The following is a 25,041-nucleotide window of genomic DNA, read 5'->3' as shown; positions in this document are numbered from 1 at the left end:
TAACCTGTCCTATTCTTGTCAGTGGAAAACGGAGGACGGACCCATTCAAGTCAATGGGTCCGTCAAAAAAAACGGATGCACAACTGGTATGTCATCCGTGTCCGCGTCCGTGTCCGTTTTTTTCTACAAGACCTTGGTGCAATAAAATTACACTTTTCATTAACCTTCCTTTTTTTTCCCCTGTCAGACAGAAAAAAGGAAGACACAAGGAAACACAACTGAAGCAAAATCGGACACGGACCACTGAAGCCAAATCACTCACAGTGAAAAAACACTGTCGTGTGCATGAGGCCTTATAGTTATGTTCTGTTGCTATAGGTTTTCCAAAAATCTTGTGCCATGGCCAGAGTATAATGCAAGAGTCAGTAACCAGGGCAGATTAAACACAGTGAATATCTATCTTTACTGTATTGCAAAAATGGGAGTTGTAGTACATATAACAAAACACAGTTCCACCTATGCACAGTGTAGTTCTCCCAGAAAGCAGTGTATGGCAAAGATGGGAGTTATGGCCCTCTTCCCTCTCAATCTTGCTAAAGTCTCTCTCGCTAGAATCTCTGGCTGGTAACTGTAATCTGGCAATTATGGATGTAGTGTCCACTGCAGGATACAGGTATTTAGAGACATGTCTGGCCAAGACCTGGCTAAGTGTGACAGGTGTCTTAACTTGCTGATGCCTATGCTTGGCCATGCAGATTCCAAGTTCTCCAATTCTCTCTCTCTCTATTTCTTTCTGTAATTCTTGCAGTAGTCCACATAGATAAGAGGTAGCACAAGGCACAGCTTCCTTCCTATCTGAACTAACCATAGAACTCTCTCTATAGCTAAGGGTGGGGCCAACCACCACCTAGCAACCTCCTGCCAAGAGCTGTGTCCGATTTAGTTAACTACATCACTACCATACAGAACTTTTCAGGGAGTAATACATGGTATTACATAACATAGCATTATATTAAAGAATAAACCATTTGCAGAGACCCCCCACCCCCGCACTGAGGTTACTTCACATGCAGCAGCTGCAGCTCGGTGACTCAACCTACTGTGATTAGTATTTTTTAGAGGTCACTCTTACTTTGCAAATTATTCTACAGTGCTAACATATTTATTTTTCTCATCTTTTGTAGTAGTCGGACACGAAATATGATGTGGTATGGTGTGTTAGGAACCAAAGAACTGCTGCAGAAAACCTACAAAAATCTGGAGCAACGTGTAAAATTAGAGGTGATTACTTTACAGTCCTGTATAGTGTCTATTATTCCCTTATCGATTTCAGAATCCAGACAGATGATCAAATTGAGGTTATTTACATATTTTAGAAATAAAGACAGCTGTGCATTGTCTAATAACGATGCCAAAGTTCAATGCAGAGATCTGTCTAATGATATATTTACACTTGGACCTATACTGCCGCTATAGGAAACAAGGTTTCTACCCCACCATTGAAGGGCTTTCATAAGCATACTGTGGAACTTCTGCCTAACGGAGTTTGATTGTTATTTCATTGAAAGAGTTTCAGAAGGACTTGGATGCCTTTCTCAAAAACTAATATTATTGCTAGTTATGGTTACGAGGTAACTGGAGACGAGTTGTTAGTTCAGGGATTTGTTTGGATTTGCCATATTTAAAAAATTGTCTTCTGCCCCATGGTGGAGTTTGCCTTCCTCTTGCTCAGCATTGCAGGAGAATAGGTTGAACTAGACAAACTTGATTCACTTGATTGTATGGAGGACTGTAAACAATAGCAGACCCTTCTAGCTGTTGATTGGTGGGGGGCCAAAAACTGGACCCCACTGATGTAATATTGAATATAGGTATTTACTATTAAAAATGTCCTTATTTTAGTCTATAGCACATTAGCGCTGCAGTATCCCTGTGAAGTGGGTTTTCTTCATCACTTTAACACACAATACTGGATTTGCACTGGATAAGACTCCATCAACGATCACTCAGGTGTCTCAGATAATTTTCCCAAAACCCCCACCATCAATCACCAGCAACACACTGCACAAGGGTACTCTCCTGAACCCTTTTACTCAGCTGAAAGACAAAAGAAATTCCCATTAGTGAAGTACTGTCACTCCAGAGCCGCAAAATGGAAGATTTATTGTACTTACAAAATAGAAATCGCAACACATATCATAAAACCACTGCCTCTGTAAAAGGCCTGCCCAATCCAGGGTTTCATGTCTGCTTCATCAGGGCCATCCCCAAACTCCTTTTGCCTGCCTTTGAGTAAAAGGGTTCAGTAGAGTACCCATGTGCAGTGTGTTGCACAAAGTACACTAGCCACCTGTGGAATCTTTGGTGGAGTCTTTTCTAGCCTTCAGAAGTTTTAAAATTCAATATTAAAAGGGTTGTCCAGCCTTGGAGATAACAACCCCTGGCTTGGTGCTTTGACTGCTGCCTCAATCCAGGCCTCAGAGGTCACAGAGGGCCACTGAGGAAGGGGCGTTAGACCCTGAAACGCGTCTGGCATACAGAGTGAGCGTGGATTCAAGGAGAAAAAGGACAAAGAAACTGTACTTCAGATCAAAAGCGCAAGAGATCCAGATCCAGATTTAAAATTACCGCCGCAAAGCAGTGACGTCATCTAAGCGTCTGCCCGGAACCCCAGAGCACCAGGTCACGTGGGACGCCACAGACGGCCGTGTTCGGCCACCTGGGAAATCGTGCTGCGGCTAGGCAGCAAGGAGGGGTGAGACCGGGAGACCTGAAGCGGCTGGACACTGTAAGTAATCTGGAGGCCAGTGCCTATGCGGTTTACCCGTACGCATCTCTGTACTTACTTACAAATACCGGACATTGTCATTTTCATTGCCCCATCCGATATACCTGTTGGGGCTATCTTCAGGACTTCTTATATTACTACCGCTATTGGTTTACTCTGTGCAGCACCGCATGATTTGGGACACTGTTTGGATGAACTGTTACACATCAAACTCTAATAGATTGTACCCATAGTAGTGTCTCACCACTACACCGGCTGCACAGTTGTCAATATATTATATTTGTGGCGTTATATGTACATGCTATATAGGCTGCTATTGTAGTTATTTGATGTACGTTTTATGTGATTTTAGGGGTTTGTTTTTAGAGTATTAAACATTAAACATCAAATTATTCATCCATCTAGTGTCTCCCTGGTGTGTGTGCCCCCTCGTTCCTTCTATACGTTTTGCATTCTTTGTGGTCCTGAGGGTAGGACTAGAGGGTGAGCACCTATCCATACGTGATAGGGGTGAGCCGCTGTATCCCAATTTACTAGAGGTCACAGTGTATTGAAAGCTATGTCACAGCAGTGATATACCATTAAAGCCGCTGTAACTGCTGAGGCCTGAGATTGGCTGCAGCTAGGAACAGAGCTGCAACAGGACAACGGACTGGTGAGTGAGGTTTTTTTTATGTTTAGGGGGATAGGGGAGGACCCCAGGGGTTTTTGTCTCCAAGGCTTGACAACCGCTTTAAACTCCCGGAAAACCCCTTAAAACATGTCCAAACCATTTGATCTCAGAATAAATACTGTCTTTAGGAATTGCAATAACATTTTAAGAAATATGCTATACCAATGTACTTCTTGTTGTTTTAGTGTGATGGCATAACCATATCCTTGCCCAGTCTTCAGGGTATTGCAATTTTAAATATCCCTAGCTACGCTGGCGGTATTAACTTCTGGGGAGGAACCAAAGAGGACAATGTAAGTAATCAACAAGTGTAGAAGTGTTTATATTACACTGTGCGGAGCCATGACTAGAAGTCATCTTGTAAGAATAACCCTATCCTGTAAGAACCAAGCAAAACCATTTTCATTTTTCCCTCGCCTCCTTCAACAATCTATAACTTTTTATTCTTCCCTTGACATAACCATATGGGGGCTTGTTTTTTGCTTGACAAGCTGTATTTTTAATAGACTCAAAAATAAAAATATAAAAAAATAATTTGTATGGTGGAAATGGAATAAACACATTTTTGCCATTTTCACTTTATTTTAACAGGTGAATTCAATCATGGAAACACCAAATCTATATAGTTTTTGTTATGTTTTACTAAGTAAAAAAATGAAAAGCTTTTTCTAAAAAAAAAAATTGCTTTTGTGTTGCCATATTCCAATAGCCATAACAATTATTATTTTTACCAATGGATCTGTGTTAGGGCTCATTTATTGCATGATGAGTTGCAGTTTTTTGTATATACCATTTTTGTGTACATGTGACTATTTGATAATTTTTTTTTCAATTTCTTTGGGAGGCGAGGTGAACTAAAAACCGGCAATTCCTGCATTGGGTTTTTTTTTCTTACAACATTCACCACACATAATAAATAATATGATATTTTAATATTTCGGACATGGTGATTTCTGGTGAATTATGTGTATTTTTTATATAATAAATGGGAATTGGGAGTTTGAATTAATATATTTTTTTAAAACTTTATTCAGGAGATTTTTACTGTGTTTTGTTATTACCCTTAGGTGATTCGAACCTGCGATTGTTTGATTGCTGGTAACATTCATAGCAATTTTACTGGCATGTAATAGTTACTGTATTGTGGCAGCCCTGGGGCCGTCAGAAGGCTTCCATAGCAACTGATGATCACCCTACGATTATATCACAGAGGTGCTGATCAGTGGACAAAGGCTGACACTTGTCATGTATAAAGTGGGCTCAGCTCCTGAGCTCAGCCTTTACATTACTTAGCAAATGGCAGGTATCATGTAGAGAATGTTAATACAAGGCACTTACTAGTGTAATGTGACTGTCCATATTGCTTCCCTTGCTGAATTGATTCATTTTTCTATCACATTATACACTGCTCGTATCCAGGAGTTACGGCCACCCTGTAATCCAGCAGCGGCGGTCGTGCTTGCACACTATTGCACACTCAGAAGACATAACTACTGTATGGGAGCATTAATGGAACATAACTACTTTAAGGGGACACTAAGGGAGCATTAATACTCCATGGAGGCACTAAGGAAGTATTTCTGCTGTGAAGGGGGCACTAAGAGGTAATAAATATTGTGTGGGGGGCACTAAGGGAGCATTCTATTGTGAAGGAGACAGTAAAGGGTCATTCTAGTATATGTGGGGGCACAATGTGGACTGGGCAGGATTGGGCGTTTATAGATAGGCATTGGTTGAAGTTAGATGTGCGCTACGCACTGCTGTTCCTGTCCCCGCCTTGTTTTTTTTTTCTTTAAGTTGGGAAGTAATTTGCATAATATAAGGATTAATGTCACAGTTAACTGCCACATTGATATCACAAAAATAATGCACACAGTGATGTCTTAGTACATGGATAATAAACACTGTGAAGTCATAGGAAAGGGTCATAATGCACAGTGCTATGACACTATGGTAATAAATAATACATGCAGTGATGTCACCGGACAGGGACAATGTCTCATAAAAGGAATAATTAACAAAGTGCTGCTACAGCTAATCACCTAGGAGCACAATGCTGTCACATGGAAAGGAAAGTAGATACTAAATTGTCATAGAAGCATAATATAGACCGTGATCCCACAGTACAAGGCTACAGATACAGCATCATACTGTAATACAAGGATACAATTAAAATACAGGGATATTGGGGGAGATTTTTCATGAATTTTGAAAGTGAGTTTTGCACAATTTGTTGCAAATGTTGTCTAAGGTAAAGGTGTTGCTCTGAACCCGGATATAACCTCCTCTTTACTCATTTACTCTATATGGGTGAAGCATCAGAGCATTTCCTTTCTCCGATGCTCCCCTTGCCTTAAACGACATCGTGCAGGGCAAGGTCTATTTGTTTACTGCCGGTGACGTATCGGGCTTCTCCTGACTATGCTTGGCGGGGACTTCCACTTAGCAGTGTGCCCAGTGACATCACCAAGGAAATGCTCTGATACTTTACTTATATAGAGTAAATGAGTAAAGAAGAGGTTATATCCAGGTTCAGCTCTGATCCCGTACAACCTCTGTAACATAAAAGGACCCCATGCCACTAAAACCCTTTAAAATAAAAAATACATCATATGCTCATCTCTTTCTTCAGTGCCGTTCTTTGTGCCGCAGTACTTCTCCTCCTATTTGTATACAGGGCATCAGCAGTGATGTTTAGTTATCTAGCACATGACTGCTGCGATCAATTAATGTCTACTCTTCAGTGCCACATACCGCTGAGGACAGTGACTGGCTGCAGCAGTCAATTGCCGTATGCCTGTATATCGGCTGTATACAGACAGCAGGCCTGCATTCAATAAAGTGAGTGTATTCAGTATATTGGGCAGACTAGATGGGCCAAATGGTTCTTATCTGCCGACACATTCTATGTTTCTATGTTTCTATGAGCGTTTTTTTTTATTATTATCATTATTGTGAACTCAGACAGCACTGTTAAGTCTAACACAACTGTGTTAAGATGCTACTACACTTTCTAAGCTACCTCTCTACTGAAGTAAGGTTGCAACCATTTTTGGTCTGAATTGGCTTGAGAGACTAAACATGCTCACAAATCTAAAATGTCACAAAATATATGCGGAAAAAGATTTTGCCCTATTTTGTGACTTTTTGAAGCCAGAATTCTGAAGATTGGGGCTTAATAAATGACCCCCTGTGAATATAGGTGCAGGGATAATAATCAAGTCAATAACTGTGAATAAACACTGCTTTCCCATTATGTGGCAGAGTAGTTATTAGTTTCCCTCAGACCTCAGAGTTTAGATGTAACTGCAACCTCTGCATACGTTTTTGTTTTATGCGATTGCATGTTGTTATGTGTTGTCATATCTTTGTATTGCAGAATTTTGGGGCACCTTCCTTTGATGACAAAAAACTGGAAGTGGTTGCTGTCTTTGGGAGCATCCAGATGGCTATGTCACGTGTAATGAACCTGCAACACCACCGTATTGCACAGGTGACACTTTTACTAACCAGTCATTGACTGACCAAATTATTATAGTAAAATGCATTTTAAATGCCAGAGTCTGGCAATTTGTCTCCACCCCAAAAACAATAAAAATACAAATAACATTTATAACATTACAGGCTTAGATACACCGCCTCAGCAGTACATTGCCCTTGAAGTTATGAAAATCAGCACTGTGGAGGTCTACAAATAGTTTGCCTCTTCAAAAGTACTAATATATGTATAATAATATGCCTGTAAAAAATAGTCCTACACATACCAAATATTATCACTATACTGTTACCGAACGCAACCCAGTATATCATAGCCATTTTTGCCCATAATAACACTACAGTATACATATAAGACAAAATAAGCCTGCCATACCATGAACATGTTACAACCAAACGATTGAACATACTGTTACTGAAAAAAAAATAAAAATGCAAACACCAATATTGCCACCATACAGGGACCATTTAGTAGATACAAATTCTCCACAGGTGCCCAGAAGATCATGTGAGGTAATACAGTACCGTTATATCCAGTGACTCACAGGTGACATCTTCTCTTTTAAAGAGAGCTTTAGCTCCTCACGTCTCCATCACACTCCCTATCTCTACACAAACTACCAAAATCAGGGGAATGTGTCCAGGATTCCCACTGCTATAAATGCCACTGGTGTATATTAGTATATAGTTAGTTCAGTTGAGGTAAAAATCAATCCTAAAGGTCAATTTGTGGGAGATCTTCAGAACCATGTAAAAAACAAGATTTTAATGTATTTTTTGTTAAGTTGTGTAATCAATTCTTAAGCTGAAGTTTCTTTTTTATATTATTAGTGCCGTGAGGTAAAGATTACTATTTTGGGAGAAGAAGGGGTTCCTGTACAAGTGGATGGAGAAGCCTGGGTGCAACCTCCTGGCATCCTAATGATCCAGCACAAGAACCGAGCTCAGATGCTTACACGAGACAGGGTATGTACAGGACAGGAGAATAAGGTGAAGAAATCCATAAACAGGCCCATAGCTGTACTAATGTGTAGGGCTTATAAGTACTATTGATTTTATTTTATTCTCATTTTTGCATCATATGTTGGGGACAGAGATGAGCGAACCTTTTGAGATTCGGTTCGGTTCCAGTTCACTGAATAAAAAAAAAAAATTGGTTTGGACCCTAATTGATTCTATACAAACCAAAATGGCTCCAATTGCCCTGGAAGATGGTATATAACACTCTCTAGGACTCAGAAGAAGGAAAACATGTTATGTCTTTTCATAATTTTTTTTAATGAATTTTAGTTTTTTCTCTCCCCCCCCTTAGCAATAGTAAATCATGTCAGAGTGATAGCTACGGGTAGTTGAATGGTTGACATCATAAACGAACCGTGCCGTTGCATGTGTTATGCTATTTCATATTCCAAAGCTTCCAAAAATTGTCCTTTTATTGAGGATTGATGGTGTTTAAACACTCACGGCATTATGGGATGAAAAAAACAGTGTTGGGGGACCAGGCGTCCAAAAATGATGCCTTGACGGGGTCAAAATGCCTGCCCATATGACACACTGAACTGCTACTTGTCAAAAGAAAGAATGGCTTGTTCGGACCAAGCCTTCAAAAATTATGCCTTAACGGGGGCAGAACGCACTTTCAAGAGTTAATTGTCAGAAAAAAGGGGCTTGTGCTGAACAAGCACAGAAAAATGACCTAATTGGGAGCAGCGGTACACTCTGAATGTGGTAATGGTAGGGTAATAGAGGCATGTAGCCACAATAATAGCAGAAGCAGCATAGAGATACAAGGCAATAGATTGGCTGTCTGTGGGTATTAGTGACATTAGTAATAGTAGCGATGGATGCGTAGCGTAAATAGTGATGGCAGTAGGGAATTAGCAGTGAGGAGCAGCAGCTGCGGCAGTGGCGGCAGCAGAAGCCATATGGTACATGTTGGCAGGAAGACAGCGGCAGTGGCATGATGGCGGCAGCAGCCGTAAGGAACATGATAGTAGTCAGGCAGGCAGACAGCAACTGTGGCAAGATGGAGCACTGTCAGCAAGGCCAGATCTATTCATCTGCCTCAACCAGTGGATTGGGAAAATCCTCCCAAATCCAGGCTTGGTACATTTTGATAAAATGTATGTACGGAGGACAACTTGGTTCATTTGGGTCAGTGGCGTGCTAAGGTGGGACAGGGTGGGGAGGTCTGCCCCGGGTGCCCCCTGTTAGAAGGATGCCAGAAGCAATGAGCCCTTCCATCAATACAGATGGAAGCACTCATTGCTGAAGCACAAGAGCTGCGGTCCTGTTACTTATTAACCGCTCAGCTCCCCGCTCTCCGTCTCTCCCGCACTGAATGGTGAAGCACCATTGCTCCACCATTCAGCCTGCAGGCACAGATCGCGCTGCTGGCCTATGTGGGAGGAGCCTGCAGCCTGTGCTCCTCCCACAGAGTGCTGCAGAGCGATCTGTGTCTGCAGGGGAAGGATGTGAGCATAAGGAATGGGACAAGATGAATAGTCACTGCGTTGTTTTTTTTGTTGTTTTTTTCAACACAGAGATGGCACAGAGGTCTTTCCTACTGTGAACGGGGCACAATGGGCATTTCTACTATGGAGGGGCACAGAGGGCATTACTATTACAAAGAGGGCACAGGGGCATTACTACTACAAATGGACACAGAGGGCATTATTACTATTAAGGGGGCACAATGGGCATTACTACTGTGGAGGGGCCACAATGGGCATTTCTACTATAAAAGGGGCACAGAGAGCATTACTACTGTGAAGGGACACAATGGGCATGACTACTATGAAGGGGGCACAATGGGCATAACTATTATGAATGGGGCACAATGGGCATTATTACTATGAAGGGGGCACAATAGGCATTACTGCTATGAAGGGGGCACAGAGGGCATTACTCCTGTAAAGTGGGTTGACATAACTGTTATGGGGCACGGAGTGGGCATTATTACTGTGAAGAGGGAACAATGGGCATTACTGGTATGAAGGGGCAAAGAGGGCATTACTACTGTAATGGGGGAACAGTGAGGACATAACTACTCTGAAGAGGCACAGTGAGGGCATTACAACTATGAAGGGGGCACATAGAGGGCATAACTACTGTGAGGGGGCACAAATAGGGCATTACAACTGTGAATGGGGCACAGATAGGGCATACCCACTGAGGGGGGCACAATGACGGCATTACTGTGAAATGGGCACAATGAAGGGATACGTACTTTAAGGGGGCACAATGAAGGGATACGTACTTTAAGGGGGCACAATGTGGGTATAACTACTGTGAAAGTTGTACAGTGAGGGCATAAATACTGTGAGGGTGCACAATTTATTTGACGGGGTGCCAGAGAAAGGATCCACTCCGGGTGCCAAATACCCTAGGCATGCCACTGATTTGAGTGTCATCACGTCCCCTGCTGTGCTGAAAACACTCTGTGAGAAGACACAGTTGGGCAAGAAAGAAGACAGACGGCATACTCGGCTAGTTCAGGCAGCTGCTCTAGTCTGCCTGACAAGAAGTTCTTGGGGTCAAGGAACAGGGTGTGTGCCGGAGACAAGCCAGAGTCTAAGTCGGCTTGAACATGGTTATTGAGTCGGGAAGTCTCCGCTTGCTGATTTGCCTCAGCCTGATGCGGCATGTCAAAAAACTGTTCCATCATGTTGAGGAGACTGAACTGGGTTGGATGACTCTACTAGTGTTGGATGACTCTACTAGTGTTGATCACGAATATTCGAATTTCGAATTTTATCGCGAATATAGGTACTTAGAAAATTCGCAAATATTTTGAATATAGTGATATATATTCGTAATTTCGAATATCAGTACACATGATCCCTCCCTGCTTCTAGCTTGTGGGCCAATGAGAAGGCTGCAGTATATTTGACTTTAGGAGTAGTGTTGTTTGCAAATTTTCGTATTGCGAATCTTTATTGCGAATTTTTCAACTTACAACTATTAGACAAAGAAGATTATAGCACTATATTAGCTAAATTGCTCTATATTAGTTTTTTTTTTTTTTATATTCGCTATATTGCTATATATTCTTGTTTTAGAATATTACGAATATTCGAAAAAACAAAGTTATAGCAATATAGCGAATATTCGATTTTTCTTTTTAATATAGAGCAATTTAGCTAATATAGTGCTATAATCTTTTTTTTAATAGTTGTAATTTTTTTCCAATCTGAACTTCAGATGAGAAAAAAATGACAACTATTAGACAGAAGATTATAGCACTATATTAGCTAACTTGCTCTATATTCGTTTTTTTTTTTTTTCGAATATTCGCTATACTTGTTTTAGGATATTACGAATATTCGAAAAAACGAAGTTATAGCAATATAGTGAATATTCGAAAAAAATAATGAATATAGAGTAATTTAGCTAATATAGTGCTATAATCTTCTTTGTCTAATAGTTGTAATTTTTTTCTCATCTGAAGTTCAGATTGGAAAAAAATGACAACTATAAAAAAAAAAGATTATAGCACTATATTAGCTAAATTGCTCTATATTCGGTTTTTTTTGAATATTAGCTATATTGCTATATATTCTTGTTTTAGAATATTACGAATATTCCAAAAAACGAATATATAGCGAAAAATTCGCTATAAAAATTCGCTTATTACACGATCATTACCTTGCCGATTTTTCGAGTAAAAAGATCGTAGAATATAACGAATATTCAAATTTGCGAATATTCAACGAATATTCTACAAAATATTCACGAAATATCGCGAATTCGAATATGACCCCTGCCGCTCATGACTAGACTCTACATGGAGTGGAGAGGGGCCTCCTTGTCAGACACTAGTGTTGGGCGCAAATATTTGAATCGTGAATTCTAATTGCGAATATCGCCACTTCGAGAATTCACGAAGATTTAGAATATAGTGCTATATATTTGTATTCGCAAAATTTCTAGATTTTTTTTCATCTGAACCTATGATCCCTCCCTGCTTCTTGCTTGTGGGCCAATGAGAAGGCTGCAATGTCTTTGTCTGAGCTTAGCAACATCCCTAGCAACCAATAGGAAAGTTTCTGTAGTTTTATGGAGTTCTGAGAGAGAGAGAGCAGTGACATTGCTGTACTCTGTGCTTTGCTGTGTCATTACATTAGATAGATAATTAGATAGCTTATATATATATATAATACAAATAGTTAGTGGGAGATAGTCAGTGTAGGTTAGATAGTGATATAGTGTAGCTGATAGGTTCCAGTGCATGGTGTTAGGTAGTGTGTCCATACATACATGCTACAGACATAGTGCTGTGATGTCACAAGTTCACAACAATACTTAGTGCACCAATCAGTAATATGCTGTCAGACCTGCTAAAATGTGAAGTTGCACGTATTGCGTAAAAATATGCGCATCATTAATTGCCAATTTGCGCAATCGTGAATATATTGGAGCACTATATCTGCAAATAATTGTAATGTTCTGCTGTGCCAACCATTTTCTCCAGTCTCAGAAAACTAGCAGCTTAAAAAATTTAGCAAAAGTGACCCACGCCTGTATTGCGCGCATGCGCTATACACGCATATTATATTGCCGATTTTCGCAATCAAGGAAATAATAGTGAATTCTCGAATTCGCTAATTTATGACGAATATTCGCCCACATATTAGCAAAATATCGCGAATTCGAATATTGCCCCTGCCGCTCATCACTATCAGACATGCTGGTGGCAGTTGTCTGGCCACCGAAAGCTGTGGCAAGCTGCGTACACGGTGTTTTCCTGGTAATAACATCATTTGTCCTCCCTTTCAGAGGGAGGAAAACATTTCCCAATTTTACATTGATAGCAAGGGTTTAAAAGCATGACTATATAGTTATCATCAAACTGCTTGATGTGAATGTGTCAGTGCGTAATAAATCAAGCATATAGGTCTGGCCAGTGTTCCCGAGGAGCCAGTTCTTTCTGGCTTCACCCCCCACTGAGACAATTGGGTGTCATGGCCGGTGTCATCGTCATTATCATCATCCTCCACCTCCGACTCCTCCCCCTCAAGTGGCAGCTCCTCATCCTCCTCCTCCATAGAAGTTCCTCCGTGTGAGGCCCCAACAGCTACGGGCAACAGCAACATGCGACAGCTGTTCTTCTTCCTGGCCTTGATGCTGGGGTGCTGTCTCACTGTTGCCACATAAAACATTGACACAGTGGGCTGTGAAAGACATGTACTGTCCCTTCCTGTAACAGCTGCTCCGGGTGTCCACCATGGCATGCACCTTGCTGCACAGCGACAATGACAAGGAGCAGCCTACTTCCTCTGCCACATGAGAGTACAAGGCAGGGATGGCTTTTTGGGGGTTCAGCTTGTAGACAAGGTAATTGTTGGTCAAGAATAGTTTTCTCATGGCCGCACATTCCGGTAATGGATATCTCACGATGGAGCAGGGAACAAGTAAGAGGAGGAGTTTTAGCAGGACAAAAAAAGATGATGATGACGAGGACACTTTTTTGCTTGGGTATGTGAGCTGGCTGCCACAAATAAAGACCAAGAATATGAGGACAGACAGTCATGATTGGGAATGCTGGCCAGTTATATTTTCCTAAAGAATCCAGGGATGTCGCCTCATGTGGTACTTTTGTGTTTGAATGCCCAAAGCTTATTTTAATGCTGTAGATCTTGCACACAGCTGTGGTTCTGTGTGCTGTCTTTGTGGGGGGAAAAAACACCATACTGGAGTTGCTCACACAGAACTAGTGAAAGCCGAGCTTGGCATTGGTCAGGCCACAATATAAGCAGATCTCGCTCTGACAGTTCTTTCAGAGGTTTTGGTCATGCATTGCTTCCACTATTTATAGCCACTCTGTCCACCACCCTTTGGCACACTGATCTGGCTCCCAGGTCCTGTCCAACACACAGTCATCTTTTATCAGAGTGTTATATATCATGGTGGGCTCCTTGGCCTCCCTCCCAATTCCCTGCTCTGTATTTTCCCTGACTGCTACTGTAACTCCCCCGGGTCCCCCCACCGGTAATACTGTGGCTTCGGGTGCCATTATTACCACCACCAACACAGCTATGTATGGGGACCCCACCTCCCCCTGAACTACTCTCACACAAGTAGTCAACAGGGAGAATCTCTTGACTATCTGTTGTAGGGCGTGGTGTTGTTTTGTTATAAAAAAAGAAGGGGCCCTACTAGGAAGGGGCAAGGAAGACAGAGAAGACAGCACTGAAAGACTTCTCTGGGGCTGCAAGGACAAAAGGCAAGAGGAATGCTGTGACCCCATGCTCCAAGGCACAGTGTCAGACTCAGAATTCACGTCCACATCATCCTACTGTGACTGAGAGGAGAAGTGAGCCATCCAATCCACAATCTCACCCTCTTTTTAGTCAATGATAATGTTGCGCCTTTCTGAAGCCAGGGAGAACAGTGGCCTACTACTACTACTATTTCTTCTGGCCAGATAGCTGGTGCTGCTGCTAACCAGATTCTGCATCTGGGAGGACAAGGTCTGGCCCTGGGTCTTTTGTTTGGAACCCTTCTGTACTCCTGATAATTGGCCTAATGTACAGAGTCACACAAAGTATGAAACAGTTTGCAAGTCTGTTTTCTGTAACTTAAAGACAGGGAATGTTCTTCCATTTCTAAAAAAAAAACACTGAAAACACTACTACTGACAATTTACTTTGGAATTAATGCAGTATTAGTGCCACTAATAGATTTGGGTATTCAAATACAGAGATTCAGAAAAAAAAAGTTGAACCCGGACATACCCAGAATTTCACCCAGGCAGCCCCCTGACAAGAGCATCGGAGCATTTCATGCTCCAATGCTCTCCTTTGCCCTGTGCTAAATCGTGCTAAATCGTGCAGGGAAAAGGCATTTTCGTACCAGGCTCTCCTTCAGGCTTCCAGGTGGAGGCTTCTGCCCAGCATTGAGTCTGGTGACATCACCGGCATTGATAGGCGGGCTTTAGCATGGCTAGGGCAGCGCTAAAGCCCGCCTATCAGAGACGGTGACGTCTCAAAATACACTGCAGGGCGGAAGCCTCCGCTCGGCAGTGTGTTATTGTAAATAAAAAAGCCCTTGCCCTGCGCGATCCTGCGCAGGGCAAGGGGGAGCATAGGAGCATGAACTGCTCCGATGCTCTTGTCAGGGGGGCTGCCTGGTAAAATTCTGGGTATGTCTGGGTTCAGCTCTGAACCCGGACAACCCTTTTAAAGCTATGACTAAAATAACGCTGCATATACAATAACATTTATACAGCAATTATAGATATATGTATGCTGTAAACATACTATATACAGTACATCATCTTTATTCTGGTGTTACTAAAGGCAGTATAAAGTAGTGACATGCTGATTTCAGTGGTGTGTCATTTATGAGCTAAGGCTACATTCACACTTGCGTTGTTGGATTCCGGCAGGCAGTTCCATTGCCGGAACTGCCTGCCGGATCCAGAAATCCGTGTGCAAACAGAGATCATTTGTTTCCGGATCCGTCTGACAAATGCATTGAAATACCGTCTCTTCGGTGTCATGCGGGAAAAGGGAACCGGAGGTTGCTGACCCCTGTCCTAGGGAAAAAAGTAAGGAGAAGACTGTCAATCATCAGCAGGTGGGCAGGGAGAACAGGAGATTATGAATTACCATGAATCTTACTAGGCAGCTGTGATTCTTTTCCAGGTCTGGGCTGCAATGATTATGATGCTGGTTCTCGGCAGCCTCTTACTTTTAGCTCGTGAATAGCATACCGCTGAAATCTGCGTGTCTGTCACTACTTTATGCTGCCCTCAGTGAAGTCAGCATAAAGTTGATAACAGGTTCCATTTACCAAATAAGATGATACATCCCTTTTCTAGATTTTTTTTTTTTTCTTCTTCATAGGCATTTGAAAGCACCTTAAAATCATGGGAGGACAAAAGAAAAGGAGAAAACTATAGGTCTGTGCCTCGACCGCGACTTCATTCCCAGCAGTCAATGGAGTACCTTACTGAAGAAGAACTTGCTCATCTGCAGCAACTTGCAAGTTCTGCAGAGAATCTTATTAGCAGGTATACATCAGTAAGCTTCACGATGACACCTGGTTTTGTCCTTGTTGAAACAATTTTGGTGCAGTGCATGATGTGTTTTTATGTGCACTATATCATGGGATTCTTAGTTCTGTGTAAAGTGCAGCACTCAAATCAATATAGAGAGAACTTTATCTGATATACAGTTGCAAGAAAATGTATGTGAACCCTTTGGAATGATATGGATTTCTGCACAAATTGGTCATAAAATGTGATCTGATCTTCATCTAAGTCACAACAATAGACAATCACAGTCTGCTTAAACTAATAACACACAAAGAATTAAATGTTACCATGTTTTTATTGAACACACCATGTAAGCATTCACAGTGCAGGTGGAAAAAGTATGTGAACCCCTAGACTAATGACATCTCCAAGAGCTAATTGGAGTGAGGTGTCAGCCAACTAGAGTCTAATCAATGAGATGAGATTGGAGGTGTTGGTTACAGCTGCCCTATAAAAAACACACACCAGTTCTGGGTTTGCTTGTCACAAGAAGCATTGCCTGATGTGAATGATGCCTTGCACAAAAGAGCTCTCAGAAGACCTACGATTAAGAATTGTTGACTTGCATAAAGCTGGAAAGGGTTATAAAAGTATCTCCAAAAGCCTTGCTGTTAATCAGTCCACGGTAAGACAAATTGTCTATAAATGGAGAAAGTTCAGCACTGCTGCTACTCTCCCTAGGAGTGGGCGTCCTGTAAAGATGACTGCAAGAGCACAGCGCAGACTGCTCAATGAGGTGAAGAAAAATCCTAGAGTGTCAGCTAAAGACTTACAAAAGTCTCTGGCATATGCTAACATCCCTGTTAGCGAATCTACGATACGTAAAACACTAAACAAGAATGGATTTCATGGGAGGATACCACAGAGGAAGCCACTGCTGTCCAAAAAAAACATTGCTGCACGTTTACAGTTTGCACAAGAGCACCTGGATGTTCCACAGCAGTACTAGCAAAATATTCTGTGGACAGATAAAACCAAAGTTGAGTTGTTTGGAAGAAATACACAACACTATGTGTGGAGAAAAAGAGGCACAGCACACCAACATCAAAACCTCATCCCAACTGTGAAGTATGGTGGTGGGGGCATCATGGTTTGGGGCTGCTTTGCTGTGGCAGGGCCTGGACGGATTGCTATCATTGAAGGAAAAATGAATTCACAAGTTTATCAAGACATTTTGCAGGAGAACCTAATGCCATCTGTCCACCAGCTGAAGCTCAACAGAAGATGGGTGTTGCAACAGGACAACGACCCAAAGCATAGAAGTAAATCAACAACAGAATGGCTTAAACAAAAGAAAATACACCTTCTGGAGTGGCCCAGTCAGAGTCCTGACCTCAACCCGATTGAGATGCTGTGGAATGACCTCAAGAAAGCGATTCACACCAGACATCCCAAGAATATTGCTGAACTGAAACAGTTCTGTAAAGAGGAATGGTCAAGAATTACTCCTGACCGTTGTGCACGTCTGATCTGCAACTACAGGAAACGTTTGGTTGAAGTTATTGCTGCCAAAGGAGGTTCAACCAGTTATTAAATCCAAGGGTTCACATACTTTTTCTACCTGCACTGTGAATGTTTACATGGTGTGTTCAATAAAAACATGGTAACATTTAATTCTTTGTGTGTTATTAGTTTAAGCAGACTGTGATTGTCTATTGTTGTGACTTGGATGAAGATCAGATCACATTTTATGACCAATTTGTGCAAAAATCCATATCATTCCAAAGGGTTCACATACTTTTTCTTGCAACTGTATATCATCTGATGAAACATTTAGCGGGACGCCTTAGCAGAATATAGGAACCAAAATCGTACTGGACGCTGGGAAAAAATGCTGGGAAAGAACCCTAAAGGAGCTCCTGTCAGCTGAGCATTGGGTCAACAAATGTACCTTGGAATGTGCTGGCTCTTTAAGAGCTAGGAGACCACTGGTGAGGGAGCAGACCTGGCAGTGGTAAGCTGGAGCACAGGGGGGCAAGCAGGAAGTTGGGATGAGAGTGGGACAGCGGCCTCTGGGAAGGCAGGACACAGCAGGTCAGCAGGGCATATAAGGCCCTATTCCTAACCTCTTTGTTTGTGTCCAGTAATGTTTTCAGTTAACAACTGGCCAATGGGGTCTTCACTTTTCCTATGATAATGACGACCTATCCTCAGATAGGTCATCAGTATCAGATCAGCGGGGATCCGACTGCTGGCACCCTCACCAATCAGCTGTATGAAGAGAACCCAGCACTGATATGAGTGCTGTGTTCTCTTCACTGTTTACCTGCTCGACTTCAAGTGAATAGAACAGAGCTGTCCCATTAAAGTGAATGGGACAGAGGAGCTGTAATTACATTGGTCGCCACTGGCCAGCATAGACTTCTATTATGATGGAATGCAATACGGAATGCCTCTTATAGGCTTCCATGGTGCATGCGTGGTGCCATCACAGAATTCTGTTATGGTCCATGGTAACGGAATCCATTACGGAATTCTTAGATAACCCAAACCTGAACGCCAAACTTGCAAATCGCAAGTTCTCTCAACACTAGTTTTAAATATAGGAAAAGCAGAGAACCCCTTGAAATGAAATTTGATATCTTTCAAAATGTTCTTACATGTTTTTATAATGATATTTGTTGCTATGCAGAATCCGGGATGCAGCTAAATCGCACAAGGCTATAGAACAAGAACTGGCTCATGCTGTAAATGGCAGCTTTGGGGTATTAAATGATGTTTTTTCCAACAAGTTAAACAATTCTCCTGAGGTGAGAAAAATTACTTGATATCCTTAAAAACAGATTTATTTATTGCAGAATATGTTTCAGACAGGACTATAAAATGTATAAACTGTTTTTTAATCACAGTATCACTGCAGCCAATCAGTGGCCTCAGTGGTTCTGTGTGCGAGGTCAGCATGTCATTGCTGTGGCTCAACAGTGACATGCCAATTTCCACACACAACTACAGGGGCCACTGAGGCTCAATTACAGGGTGTCCAGGTTGATCACTTGTAAGAGCTATGGAAATCAGCCTTGTACCTCTTACAGCAAACCGCTGAGGAGCCGGTGCAGAGGATGGGAGTGGTAGTGGCCCTGATAAGATAATGTGTCACAGTATACTACCTCGGGATCAGTGCAGTGAAAAGAACCAGATGCAGAAGAACTTTTGCTAAATAGGAGTTGTAGTACATCCAACAGTAGTTGTATATGCTTTCTCTCCCCAGGCGATGAGGTATGGTGGCTGGCACAGTAGCTGATAATAGCGCAGCTGGTATTGTATCTTGGTGATGTCTCTCTCCTGAACTTGTGGCTAACAGCTGTAAGCTGGCACTTGTGCCTGTAGGTGTCCACTGGGAAATCCAGTAAACCGCTTATCCAGTACTGAAGGGTTAAAGGGTATTTCCAGCTTTATTGTGAATACATATTGACATGCGGAAGACTATGTAGCAGCTGAAATGCATTGACGGATGATGGCAAAGCGGTTCCCCTGAAATGTTTTTAATATGTATTCACAATAAAGCTGGAAATATCTTTGAACCCTTCAGTGCTGGATGAACTGTTTACTGGATTTCACATGCCACTGAGTCATGTGCACGGAGGTTTCATTTTGCTGTATTGGCGTGAGTTTTCCTTTTTGTCCACTGTGAAATACAAACTTTTGTAGTTTGCCTAACCTGAACTATGGTGATGGGTGTATTAACACGTTTCCCCTGCAGCACAGTCTGAATAGCTGTGGTTGCTGATCGCTCTATTGACTGTTAACACTGCAGCTTTGAAGAATATATGTAGCCGTGCACCTTGCACTTTCTCTGGAGTGGTGTTCCTCACAGATGGAGCTGGATCTCTGGTCCTTGAGGCCCTATGGAGCGGGAGCAGATGGTCGTGCTCCCTCACTCCTCACTTGCTATTCTAGTTCGGCCCTTTCTTGACAAGAAGTAGGATCAGCCCACTCCTACCAAGAGGGGAGAAATGGGATGGTTAGTCCCATCAATGTTGCCACCCATACCTCATCTGTTTTTGTGAGCGCTGCTGCTCCACCATTCAGCTTACAGTTAGCACTGCAGTATAATCGCTCCTTTCCTCGTCCTCTGCATTTGAGGTGCTGCCGACTGCTTCACTGCAGGTAGGAAAGTCATCCCGCGGTTGTAGTGTGCAGCAGCAGAGCACCATTTAAACCCATCCAAAGGCAATCCTAGCCTCCCGTTGCCCCCGACCAGGTTGCCCAAAGGCAGGAATGTAAAAAGAAATATAAATTAAATTAAAATAAATTTCCTCTGTGGTGGTGCCCTCTGCTGGCTGCTGCCTTAGGCATATGCCCATGCCTGATTGGAAATACGGTCCTGGGAATAGTGAGACCACGGAGCTAGACTAACGGAGCTAGACTATGTAGACCAATAAGAAATGGTTATGCACACATGGGCAATTAGATTATTCCTCCTTAAGCCGTGGTGTAAATTTTTTTTTGGCCTTGCATGAGCTCTAAGAATCTATACAAGCCAAGTACAGCCAACACTGTAAGTGCCTAGCTTTTATCCATGCAAATATAATATGAATTTATGATAATCAATGTTGTGGTAACTACATATTAAGATGGAAAGGGACACGATTTTGTAATAAATATGGGATATATTATGAATTGTGTTCGGGATTGTTATGATTGGTTAATCAGATGTATGTATGCGATTGGCAATAATAATCATTGTGTGAGACTCCCTATTAAACTTGATAACGACCCGACTGTAACCAACGTCGCTGATTACTGTATACCTGCTATGGTGGAATAGAGGAAATTTTTTGATTCTGGATGTTGGTGCCATTGCTTACTATTAGGGATGAGCGAATCGACTTCGGATGAAACATGGCAATAGGTCAGCTGACCCATTGCCACTGAGAGCATTCCAAACAACAGCAGGAACCAGAACTGAGAAATATAATTGTTACATGCTACTGACCCTGATGGAGAGCATGCTACAACAGCAGGAACCAGAACTGAGAAATATAATTGTTACATGCTACTGACCCGTATTACTGAGAGTGCAAGATCTACCACCAGCAGGAACACCGAGCTGTCCGGGCTTGAGTGTTGGTCTGAGAGTCCAGGGGCTCCCAGGGAGTAGTGAGAGATTTGGAAAGTGATCCTACCTGCTCGAGAGGCTCCTCAATGAGAAGGGGGGATCTTTTGGCTTCACTAGAACTGAGATGCTTACGCTCTATTATTTCTACTACCAATGGATGAACGAGACAGTGGAGAAAGTGTGTTGGCAGTGCCCCAAGTGTTACGTGTACAAGAGTCAACCATAGTCTGTGCCTCTGCAGCCCATACTGACTGGAGAGCGCTGGGAGTTGTTAACTGTGTACTTATTGACACTGCAATAGGTGATGTCAGGCCACAAGTATACCAAGGTGTGTGTGGACCCCTTTTCAAAGTTTGCAGTGGGGATCCGAAATCATGATCAAACAGTAGCAACCACGGCCCGATTGCTCTGGGCTCATGTCATATGGATTCCCGCATAGGCTGCTGTTTGATCAGTACCCAAAGTTCGAGTCACAGCTGGAGAACTCTGCATGTTTCATGGCATCCAGGAGTCCTGAACAACACCTTACCACCCCTAGAGCAATAGGGAGTGCAAATGATTCAGTCGTACCCTGGAGGAGTTAACCAAGAACAATGGTTTGAACGTGTGGGTGATGTGGTCTGAGCCTTCAATCATACTTCCCACAATACAACTGGATATACGCCCTACTATCTGTTGTTTGGGTGGTTGGGTCGGTTGCCAGTAGCCTTGCTAATGGATTTACATGAAAAGGTGGGAGAGAGAAGGCCCTCAAAGTGGTTAGGAGCACTGTCACTGTCTGCATTGGGCTAGAGATGGGATCAGGCTCCACTTTGGCCCAGCAGGCGTTTCCTAGATTTTAGAAACACTTGGCCGTGAAAATGAAAAATTACATATTTTATAAGAAAATTACACTTTAGGCCCAATATTTTTTTTTTCACAAGGGGTAACAGGAAAAAATTCACCCCACTTATTACCCATTTTCTCCTTAATACGGCATATGTGCTCGTATACTGCAGTATGGACGCACAGCAGGGATCAAAATGGAAGGAGCACATGTAACTTTTTAGAGGGCGGATTTGACTGATATCATTTTCTGGTGCCATGTGACATTTGGAGACCCCCTGATGCTCCCTTACAGTGGAAACCCAAGAATATTTCAAGGGGTATTAGAATTTAGATAGAAAAACATGGCTGTGAAATTGGAAAATCACATATTTTACAAGATAACGCTTTTGGCCTAAATTTTTCATTTTCAAAAAGGGTACCAACTTCAAAGACTGAGGTTAAATGAAAAAGAAACTCCCTAGAAGTGACCGCATGTTAGAAACCACACCCCTCACAGAATTTACCAATGTGTGTAGTGAGCATATTGACCTCACAGGTGTTTTAAAAAAATCAGTTCACAGTAGATGGTGCAAATTTAAAATTGGATTTTTTACACAGATATGTCATTTCAGTGCCCAATATGTTGTGCCTATTGTGTGCCAGTGTGAAAAGCAAGCCCTCTTATTATTCTGAGCTTCCTGGTTTTATAAACCCCCTACATGTAACCCTAATCTTTTGCCTAGACATACCACAGGGCTCAGGAGTAAGGCCCCTTTGACACGGGCGAGTATTCCGCGCATGTTACCGCAACGCACCCGCACCTTTTCCCGCAATGCCCGTGTGAAATAGGCCTAAATGAGCACCATGCGCATTTGAGGTGCATTGCGGTGATTTATGCATCTTGTGCTGACAACTGTGCAGGCCCTGGGGTGAAATAATAAATGGAACCTCAGATAAGTGATCCTATATCAGAAACTACACTCCTCAAGGTATTTATTAAGGGTGGAGTGAACAGCTCATTGCCATTTTCTGAAAGCCATATTTTTTACATTTTTCTGGAGATGGTCTGGTGTGAAAGCTATTTTTTTTTTTTTAATAGTGTTTATTTAACATTTTGCATAAAAATACAACACTCCCATGGGGAGAACAAAGAAAAAACAATCTTCCATGATACAACAGTCACATCAGCAAGTCCATTATTAACGTATATCTTGACCATAAAAGACATATAAATGACTTTAGTACAAAGTGTCACTGTTGTCTCTAAGAAGCTTCTAGAACTACTCAATCCCATACACTCACACATACATACAATGGGTGATACATTTGCCACCGTCAATGACTTAAGTCGTGCCTTCAGCCTGGACCCAAAGGCCCCAGATATCATCAAATCGATCAGTCAATCCCCTTGCCTCGTATGTCAATTTATACATTTGCAGGTCATTATTTATAAGGAGTACCCATTGGCCCACTGTAGGACACTTGGGCGGTTTCCAGTTCAAAAGTATATTTTTCCTCCCATAAAACATCAACAATCTTAACAGTATTCTATTATATTTGGAAGGAGTGGCATCAGAAACTAACCCTAGTAGGCATATTACAGGATTACAAATCCCTGGGAGCCCTAACCTAACATTGATAAAATTACAAATTCCCTTCCAGTATGCCTTTATCACCGGGCATAGCCACACCATATGGAAGAAAGAGCCCCTCGCCTCTCCACATCTATCACATCCCGGACTCGGTAATTGTCGCATCTGATAGAGACGCAGTGGGGTCAAGTACACTCTGTGCATCCACTTCACTTGGATGAGCTGATCTCTCGCACTTATAACCGACGTCCTCCATCTCAGACGCCACTCCTCCAAATGAGAATCCTCCAATTCTGGAATATCCTCAGCCCATTTAGCAAAGGAACGCCTAATAGGAGATTCTTGCATTTTAACAATTTCAACATAAAAGGAGGAGATAGGTTTGCAAGGGATTTTCCTCCTAGCTATTGACTCTAATGGGCCGCACTCTAAATTTAGGGATAGGGCTCTAAATTGTTTCTCGCAGGCATGTCTCAGTTGGAGGAAGCGGTAAAAACTCGTCTGGGGCAACTGGAACTCAGCTCGCAGGCTCTCAAAGGAACGGAAGGTCCCATCCTGAAACAATTGTGTTAGATATTTAAGACCCTTCCTAGGCCAGAATTCAAAGTCAGGAAGATGCAAGAGCTCTGGGAGAAGCTTGTTACGCCATAGTGGGATATAGGGGGACCAGGTGTCACCCTCCAGATTTTCTGTATGTATCTCCACAAACCTCACCCAAGCCTCGCTAACTGTTACCATAGAGTCCGTATAAGTCCCCAGTCCTACGGGTTTCCCCCCCCTGTATACCAGATTAGTTAGAGCTTCATATGAACCAGCCAGCGCCGCCTCTAGTACCACCGCAGGGTTATTGGCATCTGCCCTAATCCACCAAGATGCATACATTAGGCGCGTGGCTATATAATAAATATACATATCTGGTAGCTGCAAGCCCCCCTGAATGTAGGAGGCCTTCAGCGTCTTTCTCGCAAGTCTGGGGGACCGATGGAGCCACAAGAAACGGGAAAAGGATCTATCTAAAATATCAAAATGGGACTTAGGGATCCTCACTGGGGCTGCTCTATAAATATACAGAAGTTTGGGTATTAGCACCATCTTGATAATATTAATTCTCCCCACCAAAGTCAGCGGAAGATTTTCCCAGGCTTCCAGCTTACGCGTGACATATTCCATGGTGGGCCTCAAGTTCAATTGACAAAACTGTCTGGGGTCCCTATGGATATGTATCCCTAAGTAAAGAAAATTATCTACAACTCTCAGGGGAGATATCGGGGAAATATCCACATCTTCATCTGCATCTATTATACATAAACTAGACTTGGCCCAATTAACCCGTAAACCCGAGTATTTCCCATATCCATCCACTACATCCAGCAGGGTTTCTAAGGAGGGGCCAGGGTCCGCCAAGTAGACTAACAGGTCATCCGCGTATAATGATACCTTCTCCTGAATCCCCGCTACCGTCCACCCCTCTATCAAAGAGCTGTTATTGATTAATTGTGTCAAGGGTTCCATTATCAGGGCGAACAACAATGGGGACAAAGGGCACCCTTGTCTAGTGCCTCTATACAACCTGAAGGGCCGGGATATGACTCCATTCACTCTAATCCGTGCTATAGGTGTCTGGTATAACAATTGGACCCACTTGAC

At 42.5% G+C, this 25,041-nt stretch overlaps 1 protein-coding gene across 4 annotated transcripts in view; it reads left to right on the top strand.

Moving 5' to 3' along the window:
• DGKK (diacylglycerol kinase kappa) overlaps positions 1–25,041 on the top strand; it is a 345,826-nt gene that overhangs the window by 257,676 nt on the left and 63,109 nt on the right. For all 4 annotated transcript variants that reach the window (XM_040405534.1, XM_040405535.1, XM_040405533.1 and 1 more), the window contains 6 exons: positions 1,125–1,221; positions 3,587–3,694; positions 6,781–6,894; positions 7,728–7,862; positions 15,746–15,912; positions 18,569–18,686. In XM_040405534.1, coding sequence (XP_040261468.1) covers positions 1,125–1,221; positions 3,587–3,694; positions 6,781–6,894; positions 7,728–7,862; positions 15,746–15,912; positions 18,569–18,686 — 739 coding nt within the window. The remainder of the gene's footprint in view (positions 1–1,124; positions 1,222–3,586; positions 3,695–6,780; positions 6,895–7,727; positions 7,863–15,745; positions 15,913–18,568; positions 18,687–25,041) is intronic.

The sequence above is a fragment of the Bufo bufo genome, chromosome 8, assembly GCF_905171765.1.
Source record: "Bufo bufo chromosome 8, aBufBuf1.1, whole genome shotgun sequence".
Classification (NCBI taxonomy): Eukaryota; Metazoa; Chordata; class Amphibia; order Anura; family Bufonidae; genus Bufo; species Bufo bufo.
This window is presented reverse-complemented; position numbering and strand designations above follow the sequence as displayed.